This window comes from Dendrobates tinctorius, unplaced genomic scaffold (assembly GCF_039654945.1).
Source record: "Dendrobates tinctorius isolate UK_male_01 unplaced genomic scaffold, ASM3965494v1 ptg000219l, whole genome shotgun sequence".
In the NCBI taxonomy this organism is placed as follows: Eukaryota; Metazoa; Chordata; class Amphibia; order Anura; family Dendrobatidae; genus Dendrobates; species Dendrobates tinctorius.
This window is the reverse complement of record NW_027361886.1, coordinates 5,659,682-5,681,245: the sequence shown is the minus strand read 5'-3', so window position 1 is coordinate 5,681,245 and position 21,564 is coordinate 5,659,682. Positions and strand designations below refer to the sequence as shown.

Here is a 21,564-nt window from a genome sequence, read left to right as displayed (position 1 = left end):
GCCTGAGAACGACCTTATCTTGGTGAATGATAAGGTACGTGGAACGACAGGATAAAGCCGCCAGCTCAGAAACTCTCCTGATGGATGTAATGGCGATTAGAAAAGCCACCTTCCATGAATGAAGGGACAGAGGAATGTCCTGGATTAGTTCGAACGGCGCCTTTAGGAGAGCGCCAAGAACGAGATTGAGATCCCACGGATCTATCGGAGAATCATGAAGAGGAGCTACATGGCGACTCCTTGGAGAGAAGTCTTCACCTGCGATAAAGAAGCCAGATCCTTCTGTAAGAGGATTGCCAGGGCAGACACCTGGCCTTTGAGGGTACTGAGGGACAGGCCCGCATCCAAACCGGATTGGAGGAAACCAAGCATGGAGGGAATGGAGAATGACAATGGAAAAACATCGTTATCGCACCAACGGAAAAATGCCTTCTAGTACCTATGGTAAATGCGGGAGGAGGCTGGCTTCCTAGCCTTGATCATGGTTTGAATGACCCAGCTGGAAAACCCTGATTCTCTCAGAATTGCGGCCTCAATGGCCATGCCGTTAAACTCAGAGACTGAGAATTCTGGTGGTAAAGGGGCCCTTGTGAGAGAAGATCTGGACGATCTGGAAGCCTCCAGGGGACGTCCGCGAGCATGTTCACCAACTCCGCGTACTAAGGGCGTCTCGGCCAGTCTGGAGCCACTAGGATGACTGGGATGCCCTCTGACTTTATCGTTTTGACCACTCTTGGGATTAGGGCAAGGGGAGGAAACAGGTAAGGCAGTTGGAACTGGGACCACGGAATTACTAGGGCGTCGCAACCGACGGCTAGAGGATCCCTGGACCTGGCTACAAAGTGAGGAACTTTGTTGTTCATCCGAGATGCCATGAGATCGACGTCCGGGGTGCCCCAACACTGGCATATCTGACTGAAGACTGTGGGATGAAGGGACCATTCGCCTGACGCTAGACCCTGTCGACTTAAGAAGTCGACTGCCCAATTTTCCACCCCTGGAATGTGAACGGCGGAGATCGCCGGAACGTGACGCTCTGCCCAACGCAGTATTCTTGCCACTTCTGACATCACCTGCCTGCTGTGAGTACCGCCCTGGTGGTTTATGTACGCCACGGCCGTGGCGTTGTCTGACTGAATGCGGACTGGTTTGCCTACGAGGCGAGGCTGCCAACGAAGGAGAGCAAGGAAGATTGCTCTGATCTCCAGAAGGTTGATGGGAAGAAGAGTCTCCTGGACGTTCCAGCGCCCTTGGGCCGTTTTCCGATGGTAAACCGCCCCCCATCCTAGGAGACTGGCATCGGTGGTGATGACTTGCCACCGAGGCGGAAGAAAGGAACTTCCCTGGAGAACTGACGCCGGCAAAGTCCACGAAGACAGCGATTGTCTGACTCTGAGCGGAAGAAGAATGGGGCGGTCCAGAGAAAATGAGGTCTTGTCCCAGACTGAAAGGAGGAACAGCTGGAGAGGGCGAGAGTGAAATTGTGCGAAAGGCACTGCTTCCATGGAAGCTATCATCTTCCCCAGAACCCTCATGCAGGACCGAAGGGACATGATTCTCGAGAGTTTTAGGGATCGGATCCCCTTGCAAAGGGTTGAAAATTTGTCCCTCGGTAGAAACACCCGGGCTAGATTCGTATCGAATTCCATGCCCAAAAAGGTCAGACGCCTGGTAGGCTGCAGAATGGACTTCTCCTTGTTGACTATCCATCCGAGGCGGCCAAGGGCATCCAGGGTTATCTGAAGACTTTGAAGACAGTCTTGGCAGGACGAGCCCTTGATCAGGAGATCGTCCAGGTAAGAGATGATGAGAATCTCCTGAATCGCAAAGCGGAGATATCTCTGATGTTGCAAACAAATAGGGATGTGGAGGTAGGCATCTTGTATATCCACAGAGCAGAGGAACTCTCCGGGTTCCATCGAGGCTATTACCGAGCGCAGAGACTCCATCTTGAAGTGGAGGATCCTCACGTGGCGGCTGAGCAACTTGAGGTCCAAAATGGGACAAAGGGAGCAGTCTTTTTTCGGGACTATGAAGAGATTCGAGTAGAACCCTGAAAACCGTTCGTTTGAAGGAACGGGAACGATAATCCCGGCGGAAAGGAGGGAGGAGACGGCCCGAAGGAACCCTGGAATCTGAGACCGCTGTCTTGGGAGTCAAGACAGGAAGAAGCGACTGTTTGGAGGGGGAAGAAAATTCGATTTTGTATCCGGATGTGATGATTTCCCTGACCCAAGCATCGTCGACAATGGATAGCCATGCGTCCTTGAAAGAGGAAAGTCTGCCTCCCACCCTGGAAGGATTTCCAGGTGGGGGTGACCCATCACTTAGATGAAAATCTGCCGGAACGGGGGCCTGAGGACCTGGAGGGCTGACCTCTTAGTTTATAAGATGGTTTTCTCCGGTCTCTGGAAGCAGCGGGCCGGTCCTGCTGGGATGAACCTTCTGCGGAAAAGAAGGGGCGAAAGGACCTAAACGGCCGAGAAGCTTTCCTGTTAAAAAACCTTCTAGGCCGGGACTGAGGAAGGGAGGTATTCTTACCACCAGTGGCATCTGAGATTATCTGATCCAGCTTGGCGCCAAAGAGCCTAGAGCCGTGAAACGCCAGGTTGGTGAGCGACTTTTTCGAGGTGGTGTCCGCACTCCACGACTTCAACCAAAGAATGCGGCGTATGGCTACTATGTTGCTGCTAGCTCTTGCTACGCACCCAGCCGCGTCCAAGGAGGCGGCCAAAAGGTATTTACCCGCATGATTAATCTGGTCCGCTAAATCTGCCAGCTCGTCCTGAGGAGCTGCCGCTGAAATGCCCTTGCGAATAATTTTTGTACAAGCTGAAATGACCTTCGTCACCAAAGCGGAGGCGAAAATAGGACAGAGGGAGGTGCCGGATGCCTCAAAAATTGACTTAGCCAACGATTCTATTTGCCTGCCTGTTGGATCTTTAAGCGAAGCTCCGTCCGGAAGGGAAAGAACCGTCTTAGAGGAAAGATGGGAAACTGGTGGATCTACCTCGGGAGCTTTAGTCCATTTCGTGACTAGATCCACATGGAAGGGATATAGCACATCTAAGTACTTGCGGCCCGAAAAACGTTTCTCAGGATGTTGCCAGTGATTGGCTAAGGAAGTGTCGAACTCTGTGATTAGGAAAGTTCTAGAGGGAGGCCTCGCTCTCTTAAAAGAAACAGAGCATTCCTGAGGGGGTGCCTTATCCTCCTTTATCTTGAGAGTTTGGAATATAGCCGATATGAGACTATCCACCATGTCCCGAGTTCTAGCTATGTTGTCCGCCTCTGAGTCAGAACCAGATTGGGAATCATCGTCTGACCTAGGGTCGTTTGCTGAGGAGGGAGACGAGGAGCGTAGCCTGGGAGAAGCGTAGCCTGGGAGAAGCGGAAGGACCTTGCGAGCTGGAAGAGCCAGACAGAGCCCGCTTCCTAGAGCCCCTACCCGGCCTGTCCATCTGAGGGTCGCAGTCAGTTGCAGGCGACTCACCGTGAGGGGCGGTCGGCGCACAGGTGGCTGTAGAAAGCTGAGGCAACCGCTCTAAGACCTGGACCAGAGACTGAGACACTTTAGTCAGATCAGAGACCGACTGAGACATTGCAACAGCCCACTCAGGGGGTGGGGTGCTCTCAATCCGGGGCTCGGAGTGCTCCTGAGGGGCAGACATGGAGGAAGGGCTGCAGAACGAGCAGAAGGGAGACGACTGACCTGATGCCCACTTCTTTTTACAGCGCGCGCAGGCGTAGTGAATAGCGGTGGGTCTAGAACAGGGAGCCCCTGCAGGGCTGGGCATATGTCTATGCGGTAGAAGCGCTACCAGATAGGGAACTGCCATGGAGAGCTAATTCTAGCGTCAGACTGAAGCAGCGCCGAGCCTACCGAGGTTCAGATGCGGAGCAAAACACCGTTGTGTCCCCCAGGAAGAGATCCGGTAAAGAGAGAGGATGATATCCAGCAAAGACAGGAAAACCGCCGAGCCGCGTGATTGGAAGAGAACCGAGGGGGGGCGCGGCTAAGGAGACTGAGAGGGTTGAAGTGAAAGCAGCCCTGTGATGGGCTGAAAAAGCGAGCGAAGAAACGGGGCGCAGGGAGAGGGGAGGAAGCTTTCAAAATGAAAGTGAAAGCGCTTCCCTCTGCACTCACAAGCGACGGTGCGCCCGGAGCCAGTGAAGCCGCAGGGACAGGGAAGGCACCGGGTAGGATGCTGCCCATGGACGCCACCGCTGGACCCCCTGGTGATAGCAGAAGAGGCGCGCGTCTGACAGAGCACTCGGGGGGGGAGGCGGGAAATTCAAAAACGGCAGTGAGAGGTACCGACCCTGATAGCATGTGGGGAGACTGCAGGGCGGGTATTTCAAACAGCGCTGTACTGCCTGTAATGGCTGCAGGGCTGAGTGGGTCAGCTTGGGTCCATTTTTGAGAGCGGGGCTGGAGGGGACATCCAGATCAGCTTACCTGACGTCCCTGAGGAGGATGACCGCAGGGGCCCACGATAGAGAGCAGGCCGCTGGGAGAGGCGATCCTCTGTACCCGCACCATGTCCGTATGGTGCAGAAGACGGCTGCAGTCTCATGCTGGCAGGGGAAACGTCACCGCTGGCGACCGCCATCTTCCTCTCAGCCCTGTCCCGGGAGAGGGGTGAGGAAGGGGAATCGACTAGGACCGGCCAACAGTCAATAGCTCATAGCACCCGAGGGTGATAGGAGAAGGTCCTGCCTGCGGTCCTGAGAGTTGCGATGTGGGCAATACCACATTGCTCGCTCAGCCGCCTGAAATGGAAAAGCAGGATGAACTCACATCCTGTTTCCTGATGCTGTATCTGAAAAATAAAGTGAAAACATTAATACACACAACTAAAACCCGAAAAGAAAAAGACTTCGCTAAATGCAGATCTGGGGAGATCCCGGTCCGCCTCCTACAGACACTAAGCACAAACTGAGGTACCATGTGCCTGTCGGTGGGTGTATACTGCCGGGGAGGAGCTAATTTTCTTGTTTTGCATAGTGTCAGCCTCCTAGCAGCAGCAGCATACACCCATGGTAATCTGTCCCCCCCAATAAGGCGATAAAGAAACACTATTACTGCATTTAAATAGCATTTTCTGAGGTGACAGGTTCCTTTTAACATCATATTAACAAAGAAACTTATTATTGAAATCTATTAAACCTATGCCTATTTGGGGCTTGCCAGGTAAGATTACATTTAAAAAGTTGGGAGAACCCCTTGAATGTATGCAATATAAAAACCTAGATAAAATACTCAGCGAGCTTACACACTATCTCATCGTACCCTGTGATTTCCTAGTACATAAAAGATGTGGCCAAGAAGCACCAAAGAGCACGCTGTGAGCCGATTCAGATCCTCAGCATTTGACATCTTTAAAGTTTCTCGCAGAAATCGCCTGTAATGTAAAGTAACATTTAATATCCAGTATATCATATGGCTGTGCGCCACGCATTACAAGACCCAGCCATGTTGTATGATAAAAGAGGTACAAAAGGGAAGAAGCCTTACTATAAAGACACATAGCGACAGGAATTTCTGTTAAGAGAAAATAGGCCACGTAGTTCTCAGAAAGAAAGTCTCATGAAAGACTTTCCTATAGGTCAATGTCCGACCCTTTAACAAGCCTTTCAACATGACCAGGGATTACGAACAAGCAAAATGAAAAATATAAGGCTTCCTTAGGTAGTTTACTAGTCAACAGATTAAAAGACAAATAAAAATGCCACTTACTTTGCTTCATTGTATCTGCCTTGAAAGAAAGAAAAGAGCCCCCGTATATAGAAAGCAGCAGCACGGAGACAATGTGAGCTAAAGGAGTGAAGAGAAATGATGTTATGTGGTAACTTCAACAACTAGAAACACTGGAAGGTTTAGAATCTGTGGATATTTCTTCTCTATCTCTTCCTTATTTGTTTATCCGTCTCTACACAGAATAGACTTGAAAGGGTTAATAATTAACAAAAAATATTATGTGGACCACCACACAGGTTATATGACATTTCTAAAGAGCTTCCCACCTGGGCATTCATTGGCAGCAGAGGCCTGCATGCCACTAACCTGTATACATGGTCTGGCCCCAGCTCTGGCCTGACGACCTGCAGGAAAGTTACTAGTGCACAGTCTAAGTTCCATCATTAAAGATGTATTCCCATTTCCAGGATCCAATGCCAATATGCAGTAGGTGAGAATAATATCAGCAAATACCTCCAATTAGAAATGTAGTATAGTTCTTCTGATTCGCTATGTCTCTTTCCTCATGTGCAGCCATTGCAAGACCTTATGCATCCATGGTTAAGACCACTAGTAACCAGCTCACTGTAACTATGTCAGTGGATATAACGATGCATACCTAAGGTCCTGCAATGCCTGCTCATGAGGAAAGAGACCTAGCAAATCTGAAAAAAATACACTACGGTTCTAATTGGGGGTATTTGCTAATATTATTATTACATCTACTATCTATTGGGAAAGGATCTTGGAGATGGGAATATGTCAAGTTTAAAATGGCACCTGATCTGTAGGCACTATGTTACAGAGCAGGAGCCGTGACCAGGCTGATATACAGTAAATCTTGCATTTTATTTATTGAGATCCATGGTGCAGTTTAGTAAATGTGAGTCCACTGGACCCATATACATATAAACAGCAGGGATTTACACAGAATCTTTTCTAACAAATCCATGCACCATTCTGCTCAGCTGCTTCTCTATAATACTGGCCACAGATTGGACTGTATATACAAAATCCAAAACCTCGCAAGACAGGCAAAGTGGACTGCCTCCAATAGACGTACGATGCCGAAAATGAACTGCTTTTAGACATAAAGGGTTGAGGTTACTGTTCCAGCAATAGTAGACCCGCAGTGGATGGTGATAGGCAGCTGAACTAACATGATCTGCAGCAGCCAATCACAGGCCACAGGTGTCCTCCTGCTACTGGAACGGTGACAACTTCCTTCCAGTGTAAACTCTGACCACAGAGCCTGTGCTGGATCCAGGGGTGACTATAGCTTTTGTTTGTGATTTTTTTTTATATACCAAGCCACTGGTAACATTTTAAAACTTGCACCTATCATTTCAGGTGACTTCAGAATAAGCTATACTGTGTGGACATGAGGAAGAACACCTTTCTTAGTCACTACATGACACGTATTCTACATTTTTAGCAGTGTTTCCTCTGCACTAAAAGTCTCAGGAGTTTCTTGTACCATTTGGCTGGTTTCCCTCCAGCTTACCCCCATCTCACGATAAGAGTTTTATAGATTTGATCCCTTACTGAAAGCAGATCTGTAGACAGATTGGAGCAGTTTGAGAGTAAAGGGCCTGTCACACTAGGCGATATCGCAAGCAATATCACTATAACGTCACTGGTTTTGTGACGTAGCAGCGATATTGCTAGCGATATCGCTATGTCTGATACTTACCTCCGACCGGCTCCCCCGCTGGTTATCGCTGATCTCACGAGAACGGCCTGGGCCGCTTGTCATCATCAGCTTCCTGCTGTGCTTCCTGTGGCGCCGACGAGCGACGCGTGGACGCGGGCGGGAGGACGTCAGGATCGCCGCATCTGACAGGTAAGTAGCAAAACACAAGCCGCGGAGACACCATCACGTGTTTCTCAACGCAAGCAATGACTAGCCAGGTCTTTCCCCGGGAAGGAACAACCACGGGAAGGGCAGTCTCCAATGAAGGAAACCACCTATGCCAAAACATTGTATCCATCCACAGACAGCTGTTTCGGGGTATTGCCCCTCATCAGTGTGGAGTAGGAAACTGGCTAGTAGGAGCAATGCCTAGTAAAAGACTGTGAAAATGAGGATGAATGACCTCTAGAATCACTGCGTTGAGAAACATGTGATGGTGTCTCCGCAGTGTTGGATGTTGATCTCCATGAGGTCACTCATCCTCATTTTGACAGGTAAGTAGCGACCACCGACCCCTGCTATGTCGCTGGTGAGATCTGCCTGTGCGGCAGCTCACTAGCGACCACTTAGCGATGCACCAGCGATCCATATCGTTGTTGGGATCGCTGGTGCATCGCTAAGTGTGACAGTACCTTTAATGGTCAGTGCTGGGAGATAAATAGAAGAAGAGGCATATTTCTCCAATAAGACATTTTACACATTCTAACACTTGCTTATACTGTTTATTTATATTAAAAAATATTAAAACTGTCCAATAAAATTAAAAAAAAATAATGTCTTACCTCACTGGGAAATTATGATCTGGGTTAATTCTTTCCAGTAAACTATAAAGCTGCAAGAAAAGAAAAATGTAAATATCACCAAATGTGATTTTGAAATGTGTGAATACAGAATATAAAAAGGGCTGCAATTTACAAAGATCTACTAGTAGCAAAAGCTGGAGCAAGACCTCAGCTACCAGTGCTATACCATAACCATATCTGATGTATTATGCATTAGTGTAGTGTAGGGGCAGAGAAACAGCAGTTGACCCCTCTACATGTCCAGCATGGGTCCTCATCTCACCAGAAGCTCTCTGAAACGACCATCTATTCCAAATAGAATTAGACAGCCAAATTCACAAGCATTTTTAAAGTAATCTCTCAACCTCATCAGGTCTAAAAGCACTATTATAATTAAGTATACAGTATGTATTGGGAAATCTGGTGACCAATTTAGCTTTAAAGTACCAGTGTGCTGTATAGTATATTTAGTACTGTCCACACTGGCATGATAGTTTTTCTTTTTATCCTCCCTGATGTATGACGACTTACAGTGGCATGTAAAAGTTTGGGAACCCTTGGTCAAAATTACTGTTACTGTCTTCAGTTAAGCAAGTTTAAGATAAAATGATCTCTAAAAGACCTAAAGTTAAAGATGACATTTTCTTTGTATTTTAGGCAAAATGTATATATTGTATATAGTGACTCGTTGCGCGCGAGTGAGGGGCGGGTTTGAAGGCCGGCTTCCTGCTCTATCGCTGAGAGGGAGAACGGTCTTGTTGGGAGGAGGTCGGTTGAGGGGGGAGGGAGGTGATGAAATGGAAGAGAACATCTCCTGTGACAGGGCATTTAGACTTAAGGCCCTTTTACATTTAGCGATGCACCAGCGATCCAACCAGCGATCCGACCCGGTCAGGATCGCTGGTGCATCGCTAAATGATCGCTAGTGAGCTTTCATACAGAAAGATCTCACAGCGATGCAGCAGCGACGCAGCGCACGATACTTACCATTCACACACAGCGATCCTGCGTCCTCCCGCCCGCCTCCACGCGTCGCTGGACGTCACAGCAGGAAGCGCCCGACGAGAAATGGAGCCGGACATTCTCGCGCGATCAGCGATGAGCAGCAGGGGAGCCGGTCGCTGGTAAGTATCACACATAGCGATATCACTAGCAATTTCGCTATAACGTCACAAAACCAGTGACGTTTTAGCGATATTGCTAGCGATATTGCTTAGTGTAAAACCCCCTTTAGGCAGGGAGGGGAGGTGCTCTTACCGCCGGTAGCATCCAAAATGATCTTATCCAGCTTAGACCCAAGCAGACTTGAACCCTGGAGTGGAGATTAGTAAGGGACTTCTTTGAAGCTGGGTCCATATTTCAGGTCTTAAGCCAGAGAATTCTTCGTATGGCAACAATATTACTGGTGACACAGGCTGACCAACTGGTGGTGCTCAGGGACACGGTGAGTAAATATTTTCCTGCATGGGCGATCCGGTAGACTTGGTCAGCCAGCTGATAATATGCCCTGCTGGAGGAGTTCTGCCCAGGCGGAAACAGACGTGGAAATGAAGGCAGGGCAGAGGGATGCACCAGCAGCAGAGACCGTTATGCAAGTTGAAGATAAATGATCTCTAAAATGCCTGAAGTTAAAGATGACATATTTCCTTTGCACTTTAGGAGAGGGAAAAAAAAATTATATATATACCCACACATTATTTATATATATATATATATATATATATATATATATATATATATATATATACACACACACACATACACACATTTTGTGTCATCTTTAACTTCAGGCATTTTAGAGATCATTTCATCTTCAACATGCTTAACTGTTCGCAATAACATTAATTTTGACCAAGGGTGCCCAAGCTTTTACATGCCACTGTGTATCTTGGGTTAAATAACAGAACACACTGTTATTCGGAGCATCAAACAACAAACCAAAACATGGCAAAATATATAACAAAAGAGTGAAGAGAGCGCTTTAAAGGGAACCTGGCAGCAGGGTTAGTACAGTAACCTACACACAGTGTCAGGTTGGAGCCGTTATACTGATAACAATGATACCTGGGTGATAAAATCTGTCTTATGGTTGCGGTTTAATCTTTATTTTTAGTTTTGAGTTAATGATATGCTCATGCTCCGGAGCAGCCTGTGGTCATGTGGTGCTCAGATTAGGTATTCATGATGCAGCCTGCTGACAGGTCACTGATCCCTCACTGACCTGCCCCCTAGTTTACATAATGCATATCTTAATCTTTTTCTCTTTGTGCTGTTTACCAATTGATTTTATATTTTGATAAATTGGACTTTCCCCAAACACAGTGATACCAAATGTGTATTATTTTTTTCTTTGAACAGTTAAAATTTTTAATGGGGGTGATTGTGTATTTATTTTTAAAAAAAACTTTTCACTGTATTTACATATCCCTTTAGGGGACTTGATTGTCCTATCGCTTGTGCTAAACATAGTAGTGCATCAGGAGGATCATAATGACAGCCCTCAGCAGACCCCGGCTCTCATGACAACCCATTGGCACCCCATAAGTTTACGTCATGCTGTGAAGGGGTTAAATGTCAAAATGCAGTCTAGTCTATGAAGGGTATAAAGTTGTGATATAAAAGGTGTTATTGCTTTTCAGACTATTCACCTCTTGATGTCGGTTTCCTTCCCGAATATAAACACTCGCCAGGTTTGTCACTATAAACGTCCATAACTCTTGGTGTGTGGTTAGCTGTCAAGGAATTAAAAATCTACAATAAAAGCAGTCTTTACATGAAATTTTATATATATTTATAAAATATTTGCATACATATATTACAACAGCAAAGAAGCCCAAGCTGTCCACACTTATGCACATGCCAATGTATATAGATCGGCAGCGTGGACCTATAGGCACTTCATGTCATATTCTGCGATATGGCAAAACATTTTATTCCTTTGTTCCACAATTCCTAAAGTATTCAGTGAGAAAAAAACCCTATCTGTGAAACTAATATTGGAGCTATATATCCACACAAATATTGGAATCCTTTCAGAATCGTGATATTGTTCATGTGGCGAAACTATACTCACCCTCAATGCGGTCGTGAACTGTGCCTCTGCATTGTCCATACAGTTCACAGAGATGCAATATAAACCCTGTGTAAAACAAAAAGTGGTTGCAGTCATCAGAAATATTGATAGCCATACTAAAAGGGAAAAAATGGAAACCTAATGCAGTTATACGGACTAAAGAAATTATTTTTTTCATAAAAAAAAAAAAAAAATATAACGTATAAGAACACGTCGTACACACGTTGAGAATTTGGCGAGTTTTTTTCACATTAGTATTTGAAAGCCAAAAGGAGGAGTTGAATAGACAAAGGGAAAATATAACAGAAAGGTAAGAAAAAAAACCCCCCACAAATACTCAATGTGTGCATGAGGTTTAACCCCTTAACCGGAGGCATTTTCATTTTTTTGCTCCCCTTCTTCCTAGAGCCATAACTTTTATTTTTTAGTCAATATAGCCATGTGGGGGCTTGTTTTTTTGCGGGACAAGTTGTACTTTAGAAAGACACGATATGTTAAAACCAATTGTGTACTGGAAAACGGGAAAAAAATTCCAAGTGCGGTGAAATTGCAAAAAAAGTGTAATTCTACACTTGTTTTTTTTGCCATGTTGACTAAATGCTAAAACTGACCGGCCATGAGGATTCTTCAGGTCATTACTAGTTCATAGATACCAAACATGTCTAGGTTCGTTTTTATCTAAGTGGTGAAAAAAAATTCCTAAGTTTATTAAAAATAAATAAATTTGTGCCATTTTCCAATACCCGCAATGTCTCCATTTTTCGTGATCTCGGGTTGGATGAGGGCTTATTTTTTGTGTGCCAAGCTGACGTTTTTTTTATTAATTCTTGCATTTTGATTTTTTTTCTCATTACGCCATTTACCGATCGGGTTAATTCTTTCTTTATATTGATACATCGGGTGATTCTGAACGCAGCGATACCAAATATGTGTATGTTTGATTTTTTTATTTATTGTTTCATTTTGAATGGGGCGTGATTTGGGCATTTTTTATCTATAATAATAAATGCGCTAAGCAGCTTCCGGGTTGTAACAACTTCCGTCCAGTTGTAACTGGTGACGTCACAGCACACCTCTTGCCATGTTAACCCTCAACACACCACTCCTCAACACACACTCCTCTCACCTTTCACCATCTTCACTCACGTCCACTGACTCTTTCACTCCACATACGACCCTTTCTCTCACTCCGTCTCTCATACTCACGCCGTCATCGCCGCTGCTCCACGATCCCCGACATCTTCTTCCGCCGGCGCCATCCTGGATCCAGACGTTGTCCACGCCGCCGACATGTTCTTGTGGCGACGCCATCTTGAGTATCGCGGGATTTCACAATACTCAAGATGGCGTCGCCGCAAGAACATGTCACTGGCATGGACGACGTCGGGATCCAAAATGGCGTCGGCGAAATCTCACGAGATTTCGCTCACGCCATTTTGGATCCCGACATTGTCCACGCCGGCGACATGTTCTTGCGGCGACGCCATCTTGAGTATTGCGGGATTTCGCGATACTCAAGATGGCGTCGCCGCAAGAACATGTCGCCGGCGTGGACAACGTCTGGATCCAGGATGGCGCCGGCGGAAGATGATGTCGGGGATCGTGGAGCAGCGGCGATGACGGCGTGAGTATGAGAGACGGAGTGAGAGAAAGGGTCGTATGTGGAGTGAAAGAGGGGGGGGGACGTGAGTGGAGATGGTGAAAGGTGAGAGGAGTGTGTGGTGAGGAGGTGTGTGTGTTGAGGGTTAACATGGCAAGAGGTGTGTCACTATCCTCCCGATGCGATAGCATCAGGCCTTAATCTATATATATATATATATATATATATATATATATATATATATATATACAGTGGGGCAAAAAAGTATTTAGTCAGTCAGCAATAGTGCAAGTTCCACCACTTAAAAAGATGAGAGGCGTCTGTAATTTACATCATAGGTGGAACTCAACTATGGGCGACAAACTGAGAAAAAAAAATCCAGAAAATCACATTGTCTGGTTTTTTTTCATTTTATTTGCATATTATGGTGGAAAATAAGTATTTGGTCAGAAACAAAATTTCATCTCAATACTTTGTGATATATCCTTTGTTGGCAATGACAGAGGTCAAACATTTTCTGTAAGTCTTCACAAGGTTGCCACACACTGTTGTTGGTATGTTGGCCCATTCCTCCATGCAGATCTCCTCTAGAGCAGTGATGTTTTTGGCTTTTCGCTTGGCAACACGGACTTTCAACTCCCTCCAAAGGTTTTCTATAGGGTTGAGATCTGGAGACTGGCTAGGCCACTCCAGGACCTTGAAATGCTTCTTATGAAGCCACTCCTTCGTTGCCCTGGCGGTGTGCTTTGGATCATTGTCATGTTGAAAGACCCAGCCACGTTTCATCTTCAATGCCCTTGCTGATGGAAGGAGGTTTGCACTCAAAATCTCACGATACATGGCCCCATTCATTCTTTCATGTACCCGGATCAGTCGTCCTGGCCCCTTTGCAGAGAAACAGCCCCAAAGCATGATGTTTCCACCACCATGCTTTACAGTAGGTATGGTGCTTGATGGATGCAACTCAGTATTCGTTTTCCTCCAAACACGACAAGTTGTGTTTCTACCAAACAGTTCCAGTTTGTTTTCATCAGACCATAGGACATTCTCCCAAAACTCCTCTGGATCATCCAAATGCTCTCTAGCAAACTTCAGACGGGCCCGGACATGTACAGGCTTAAGCAGTGGGACACGTCTGGCACTGCAGGATCTGAGTCCATGGTGGCGTAGTGTGTTACTTATGGTAGGCCTTGTTACATTGGTCCCAGCTCTCTGCAGTTCATTCACTAGGTCCCCCCGCGTGGTTCTGGGATTTTTGCTCACCGTTCTTGTGATCATTCTGACCCCACGGGGTGGGATTTTGCGTGGAGAACCAGATCGAGGGAGATTATCAGTGGTCTTGTATGTCTTCCATTTTCTAATTATTGCCCCACAGTTGATTTCTTCACTCCAAGCTGGTTGGCTATTGCAGATTCAGTCTTCCCAGCCTGGTGCAGGGCTACAATTTTGTTTCTGGTGTCCTTTGACAGCTCTTTGGTCTTCCCCATAGTGGAGTTTGGAGTCAGACTGTTTGAGGGTGTGCACAGGTGTCTTTTTATACTGATAACAAGTTTAAACAGGTGCCATTACTACAGGTAATGAGTGGAGGAAAGAGGAGGCTCTTAAAGAAGAAGTTACAGGTCTGTGAGAGCCAGAAATCTTGATTGCTTGTTTCTGACCAAATACTTATTTTCCACCATAATATGCAAATAAAATGAAAAAAAAACAGACAATGTGATTTTCTGGATTTTTTTTTCTCAGTTTGTCTCCCATAGTTGAGGTCTACCTATCATGTAAATTACAGACGCCTCTCATCTTTTTAAGTGGTGGAACTTGCACTATTGCTGACTGACTAAATACTTTTTTGCCCCACTGTATATATATATATACACACACACACACATACACATATATATATATATATACACATATATATACATATACACATACATACACACATACATACATATTGCATGCTTCAATTGTACCAGCTGCAGTTGTCTGATTGGCTCTGTTACATACAGGCGATGATCAGACTGCCTGTATGTAGCAGAAATGCTCACTTGCAATCCGGCAGTGACAACCATAGAGGTCTGCTGGACTCCTCTGGTTGTCATGGCAAATCATCAGTGATCCGCAATCACATGACGGGGTCACTGGAGGGCTGGATTTCCGGCGTGCTTATGGGAAGTGCACGTTAAATGCCACTGTCAAAGACTGACAGTCATTTAACAGGTTAACAGCCACGGGTGGTTTGCGATTACACCCGCGGCTGTTAGTGGCACATGACAGCTAATCAAGACAGCTGACATGTGCCAAGTAACATGTGGGTTCAGTGCCGGAGCCCATATCAAAGGGAGGGATTCCGACGTGGAAATACCATTACGCCCAACGTCGGAATGGAAAATATATATTTAGAATTGCGTGTCCTCAGTGGTTGATACGTCTTAATGGCTACCTGAAAAGATGGTATCAAATTGCAAGCTTTCCAGACTACTCAGGTCTCTTGAGTAGTCTCGAAAGCTTGCAATAGGTTACCATCTGTTCAGTTAGCCATTAAAACGTATCAACCACTGAGGACTCTCAATTCTAAATATTTTTCTACCTACTGGCTAACACTGCTTGAGAAAGGCTCAGTTGAGCCGAAACGTTGCCTTGATATGTGGGCTGAATAAAAACTCACCTACCACTTTGAAAAAAGTTACTATGGAGTGCTGCCTTTTTTGGAATGAATACTGGCTAACACGGATATACACATACACAAAGGTGCTGAGAAATAAGGGTATAGCGCCCCCTGTCAGAAAATCTCCAGGCTCTCAGTTACCGGGGATAGCCGAGACCCCAGAAAACATGATCAGGGCCAGTTTTTATGGTTCCCTGTTATGTGATCGCTGTTATTCACCAAATAACGGCAATCATAAAAAATCCAATTTACAATTAATTTCTCTTTCCTCTGATATGATCTAACATATCAAAAGAGAGAAATGCCCGCCGAGATCTGCCGGCCAGTACCCGGCAACAATAGGGAATTTTTCCTATTGGTTTCTTTTGATCAATGTGATAGACCCGATCACAGTGATCAAAAGAAAAAAAACAACAAATCAAATCTCCCTTTGTCACCCCCCTAGTTAGATAACAATTATAAAAAAACAAAACTAATTTTTTTTCCACTCTTTGCAAATAATGATGAGGTTAGAATTGAGGTTTTTTCAAAAGATCATATAAAAAAAAAAAAAAAAAAATATGCTGCTGCTGTGATGGCTAAGTGTTGAGCGCAACTGCTCCCTACTCTAGTCTGCATCGGGTTTGCATGGAGTATCGCAGATCCCAGCATGGTTTTAATGTTTTTTTTTTTTTTGAGTGTCTAACAGCGAAACATTCGGGGTGGGGATACTAATGACAACATATTCAATATGACGACCCAATGTTATCAAATTCTGTGTCGTACCTGTGGGTTCGAAATGCTCACTATACAGCTCTATAAAATCCTTGAGGGGTGTGGTTTTCAAAATGGGGTCACTTGTGGGGGAGTTCCACTGTTTAGGCACATGAGGGCCTCTCCAAACATGACATGGTGTCCACTCTTGATGCTAGCCGATTTTGCGATCAAAAAGTCAAATGGTGCTCCTTCCCTTCCGAGTCCTGCTGTGCGCTCAAACAGTGGACTTCCCCCACATATGAGATATCGGCATAATCAGGAGAAATTGCACAACAAATTTTGGGGTCCATTTTTTTTTTTGGTTACCCTTGTGAAAATAAAAAAAAATGGGGTCTAAAGTAAATTTTTTGTGAAAAAGTTAAATGTTCATTTTTTCCTTCCATGTTGCTTCAGTTCTCGTGGAACAACTGAAGGATTAATAAACTTGTTGAATGTGGTTTTGAGCACCTTGAGGGCAGATTTTAGAATGGTTTCACTTTTGGGTACTGTCATATAGGCTCCAAGTCACTTCAAATGTGATGGTCAACTAACCATTCTAACTTAAAAAAAAAAAAAAAAACTGTTTACAAAATTGTGCTGATGTAAAGTAGACAAGTGGGAAATTTTATTTATTATTTTGTGTGACATAACTTATTTTAAAGGCACGAAAATTAAAAGTTTTTGCCTAATTTCTGTTTTTTTCATACATAAAGGCAAGTCATATTGAAGAAATGTTTACACTATCATGAAGTACAATGTGTTCTAACCACATAAAGTGGCAATGATCGGAATTGTAAAATTTGGCCTAGTCACTAAGGTCAAAATTAGCTTGGTTACTAAGAAGTTAAAGAAACCCGTAAGTGGCCCTTACTTACCAGTAATGTGTGTAGCTGAGCTGCATGGTTAGAAAAAAGCCTGGGTGACTGCTGACATAACTGACAGACTTGAGAGATCTAAAAGGAAATAAAAGAAAACAAAATAAAGACGTTGTGATATGCCTAGTCTCAAAGAATGAATTTAAGCGCCTGTGTTTGATGCATTACCTCTTGTAAGGCTGTGGCTTTGTGGCCTGTGACCAGGCGGCACATGATTATGTGCTCCAGCAGAATTACTTGGAAGGAGGATAAGATTGGGCTGCTATCCAACACTGCAACAGAAAGGTGTAAAAGCAAATACGTTAGATAGCCTGTGGTGCATTGCAGCTGTATAATGGATGAACTGTAGGCGTTAACTGGTGGTCGGCTGTACAGAATACACTGGCACCAAGCATGGCCAAATATTGGTATATTTTAGTCACAGAGCAAAGCTTAAGAGTTATGGGAACTAAAAAATACAAAAAAAAGGACACTGTGGTGTTTATCAAATGCAAAATAACTAATTTAGTGCCTAATAATCGTATAAGGAGAAAATAAAAATTAATTTAAATACTACTATTTAGACAGCTTTAGCATTTTCCACAGGTGATGTGGATACAATTACGGAAATGGTTAAGACATATTAGAGTTTTAGGTTTTGAGTACAAACTTGTAATGGAGGAAATAAACTATTTTCTTCATTGACGTTTGGTACATATATCTTAGGATGCAATTCTGTCACGGCAAAATGATTCTATTCCTGTTCTTACAAGGTGAGAAGAGGCAGCTGCTATTACTCCTTACTACAATGGACAGTACTATGAATGACAAAGTTAGGGCTCATGCATGCAGATGTATTAGAGCTCTACAACAATTGGCAAATCAGACCTTTATTGTACCATTTGTACGTCTCCAGCTGCTCACACACTAATGACTTTTCTGTGTAACGTTGTATTAATTAAAAAAAAACAAAAAAAACAACACTATTTGGCTGTAACATGATATAAAGTATTGCAGTATTCTTCCATAGAAACACCACTTCCTGAATAGAATGCAGTGTCAGACAGAGCCAATACGGCAGAGGCAATGGTGTTCCTGAACAATACGCTAGAGCCCTGTAGGCTTCTTGTATTATGGCATGGGCTCGCTCAGTGTACAGGATTGTTTTGTTTATGACCCTTTAAAGGGAACATGTCATTTGATTCAGCTCCATGAACAGCATTATTTAGAGCCTGGCTGTGCAAACAGGAAAAAAGCTACATTCAGACAAAAACAGGATTTTTGGTTACTCACTGTAAAATCTGTTTCTCGGAGCCTTCATTGGGGGACACAGGAAAACAAGGGTGTATGCTGCTGCCACTAGGAGGCTGACACTATGCACAAAAACATAGCTCCTCCTCTGCAGTGTTGATCCCATCTACTGGCACTATGTTAATCAAATACTGAGAAAGCAGTAGGAGAAGCACAAGTAAAAAGAAACAAACAACTCAAACTGTAATAATATAACACAGTAAGTAGAGCTGATAAATATAGGAGGGTGCTGTGTCCACCAATGAAGGCTCAGAGAAACAGATTTTATATCGAGTAACGAAAAATCCTGTTTTCTCTATCGCTTCATTGGGGGGGACACAGGAAACCATGGGACGTCCCAAAGCAGTCCCTGGGGAGGGAACAGCAGAAACTCTGTTCAGGTAGGAGAACTCACCAATTCCACCTGCAAGATCCTTCAACCTAGGCTGGCGTCCGCCGAAGCGTAGGTATGGACCCTGTAAAATCTGGCAAACGTGTGGATGGAAAACCAGGTTGCCGCTTTGCAGAGTTGCAGAGCGGATGCCCTATGGTGTATCGCCCAGGAGGCGCCTATTGCCTGGGTAGAGTGTGCCTTACTTAATCCCAGGGGGGAGGCACTCTGTTCTTGACCTGGTATGCCTCCAAAATTGCATTCCGGATCCAGCGAGCAATCGTAGCCTTGGAGGCTGGCAGGCCAAATAGACCTGTACAGCCCTGATCAGGTCTAACCTGTTCAGTGAATGCTCCAAAGGATAAGTCGAAGCCAGGCAAAACGAAGGGAGGACAATACCCTCATTTAGCTGAAAAGCGGACACCACCTTGGGAAGGAAAGAAGGTAGAGGCCACAAAACCACCTTGTCCTGGTGGAGAGCAAGGAAAGGGGGGGGGGGCACAGAAAAGAGCCACCAATTCAGAGACACGCATAATGGAGGTGATGGCCACAAGAAACATCACCTTCCAAGACAGAAAGGATAGAGAGACTCTCGGAGACGTTCAAAAGGAGAACTCCTAAGGGCCTCCAGGACCAGACTTAAGTCCCAGGGGTCCACAGGTGTCCGGTACGGGGGCACAGCATGCTCTACTCCTTGGAGAAAAGTTCTGACCTGAGAATGGGAGGATAGGTTTTTCTGAAAAAGAATAGAAAGCGCTGACACCTGGCCCTTTAGCGAACTAAGAGCCACACCAGCGTCAAGTCCCGACTGGAGAAACGCCAGAATGGAAGGGAGAGGAAAGGACATAGGCGGGGTATAATTAGATTCACACCAGCTGAAATAGGCTCTCTAGGACCATTAATAGACCGAGGACGACGAAGGCTTTCTAGCCTGGCTCATGGTCCGAATCACCCGATCTGAAAATACGGACGCTTTCAGAACTGCGGTTTCAACAGCCACGCCGTTAAATCGAGCAACCGAGAATTATGGTGGCAGATCAGTCCTTGGGACAGAAGATCCAGTGTCTGGAAGCCTCCAGGGGGCGTCCGCGAGAAGATTGATGAGCTCTGCGAACCAAGAACTCCTGGGCCAATCCGATGCAATCAGAATGACTGGCACCCATTCCATCTTGGTCTTCTTCAACATCCTTGGAAGAAGGGGGAGGGGAGAAAACAGATAGGGAAGAGCAAACTGTGACAAGGGTATTGCCAGAGGATCAACACCCTCCATGAGAGGATTGTGGGACCATGAAACGAACCGTGGAACCTTCCTGTTCAGCCGGGACGCCATGAGGTCCACATCCGGAGTACCCTATTGAAGGCAAATTTGATGGAAGGCTTCCTGATGCAGAGTCCACTCTCCCGCCGCAAGACCCTGACGGCAGAGAAAGTCAGTGGCCCAATTGTGCACGCCAGGGACATGTACTGTGGAAATCACCAGAACTGTCGCCTCTGCCCTGAGGAGAATCTTGGATATCTCAGCTATCGCCAAAGGACTCAGAGTTCCTCCCTGGTGATGAACATATGCCACCACCGTGTCATTGTTCGTTTGGATACGGATTTGCAGATCCCTGAGAAGCCTTTTCCAGTGGAAGAGGGACAGAAGAATGGCCCGTATCCTAAGGATGTTGATCGGCAGAGAAGATTCCTCTGCCGACCAACGACCCTGTCGTCCTTCTTTGGCACAACAAAAAGGTTCAAATAGAACCCTGTGAAACATTCCTCGTCTGAGACAGGAACAATGACACCTGAACGGAGAAGGGAGGCAATGGACGCAAAGAACCCCGGAACCATAGAACCATCTCTTGGAAAAAGAAAATTTGAAGAATTGATCTCGGGGCCGCAAAACGAAATCTATTTCGTATCCTGAGGATACAACCTTCCTGACCCATGCGTCTCCTACCAAGGCGAGCCAGAGGTCTCTGAAACACCAGAGACGGCCGCACATCCTGGAAGATTCCCTGGAATCTGGAGATGAGTTATGCAGAGGAAGATCTGCCAGGTCTAGACTTGGTAGATCTACCCTGCGCGTTACCGGGAGGCCAGGAGGGGGTGGGTTTAAAGAAAGCTCTTTTCCTATCCTGGCAGGAAAAATCCTCCGAAACGGCAAAACCTACGCTTCAGAGGAAGCTGGTGAGGTTTGGACTGAGGAAGGAAGGAGCTTGTCCCTCCGGTGGCCTCCTTAATAATTTGGTCCAACCTGGAGCCAAATAGACGGGAATCCTGTAAAGGTAAGCTGGAAAGTGATTTTTTTGAAGACAAGTCCGTCTGCCACACCCTAAGCCAGTGGTCCCCAACCTTTGTGACCTTGAGAGCCACATCCAGCTCTGAGAGAGCGTTGCTAGCTATATCTAGCTCAGAGAAGGTCACGAGCCATGTTCAGCTTTGAGAGATGGTCGCAAGCCAAATCCAGGTCTCACACTCCCTCACATTAGTGGCAACCAAAGCCTCTATTATGGGTATAATGACACCCAAAGCGTTTCCACAGAAGCACTATACAAAGATCCAATGGTTCCCATATTCCCCCCTTCAGTATTCTCCCATCAAGCACTCCCACCACACTGTAGTATCCAGCTTCAAGCACCTCCTCTGACCGATCATCCTGTCTCCAGTGTACCATCATTAAATTATCTCTTACCCCTAACACCAGTATATGTGCATCCAGATTTACTCTTCTGTGCCGGACTACTCACAAAATTCACCAT

General features: G+C 45.6%; 1 protein-coding gene across 2 annotated transcripts in view; it reads right to left on the bottom strand.

Moving 5' to 3' along the window:
* Positions 1-21,564, bottom strand: part of MAU2 (MAU2 sister chromatid cohesion factor) — a 96,745-nt gene that overhangs the window by 10,866 nt on the left and 64,315 nt on the right. For both annotated transcript variants that reach the window (XM_073555136.1, XM_073555135.1), the window contains exons 10-16: positions 17,329-17,432; positions 17,161-17,238; positions 11,289-11,354; positions 10,864-10,947; positions 8,216-8,265; positions 5,741-5,818; positions 5,294-5,405 (exon numbers count right to left, since the gene is read on the bottom strand). In XM_073555136.1, the coding sequence (XP_073411237.1) occupies positions 5,294-5,405; positions 5,741-5,818; positions 8,216-8,265; positions 10,864-10,947; positions 11,289-11,354; positions 17,161-17,238; positions 17,329-17,432 (572 nt within the window). The remainder of the gene's footprint in view (positions 1-5,293; positions 5,406-5,740; positions 5,819-8,215; positions 8,266-10,863; positions 10,948-11,288; positions 11,355-17,160; positions 17,239-17,328; positions 17,433-21,564) is intronic.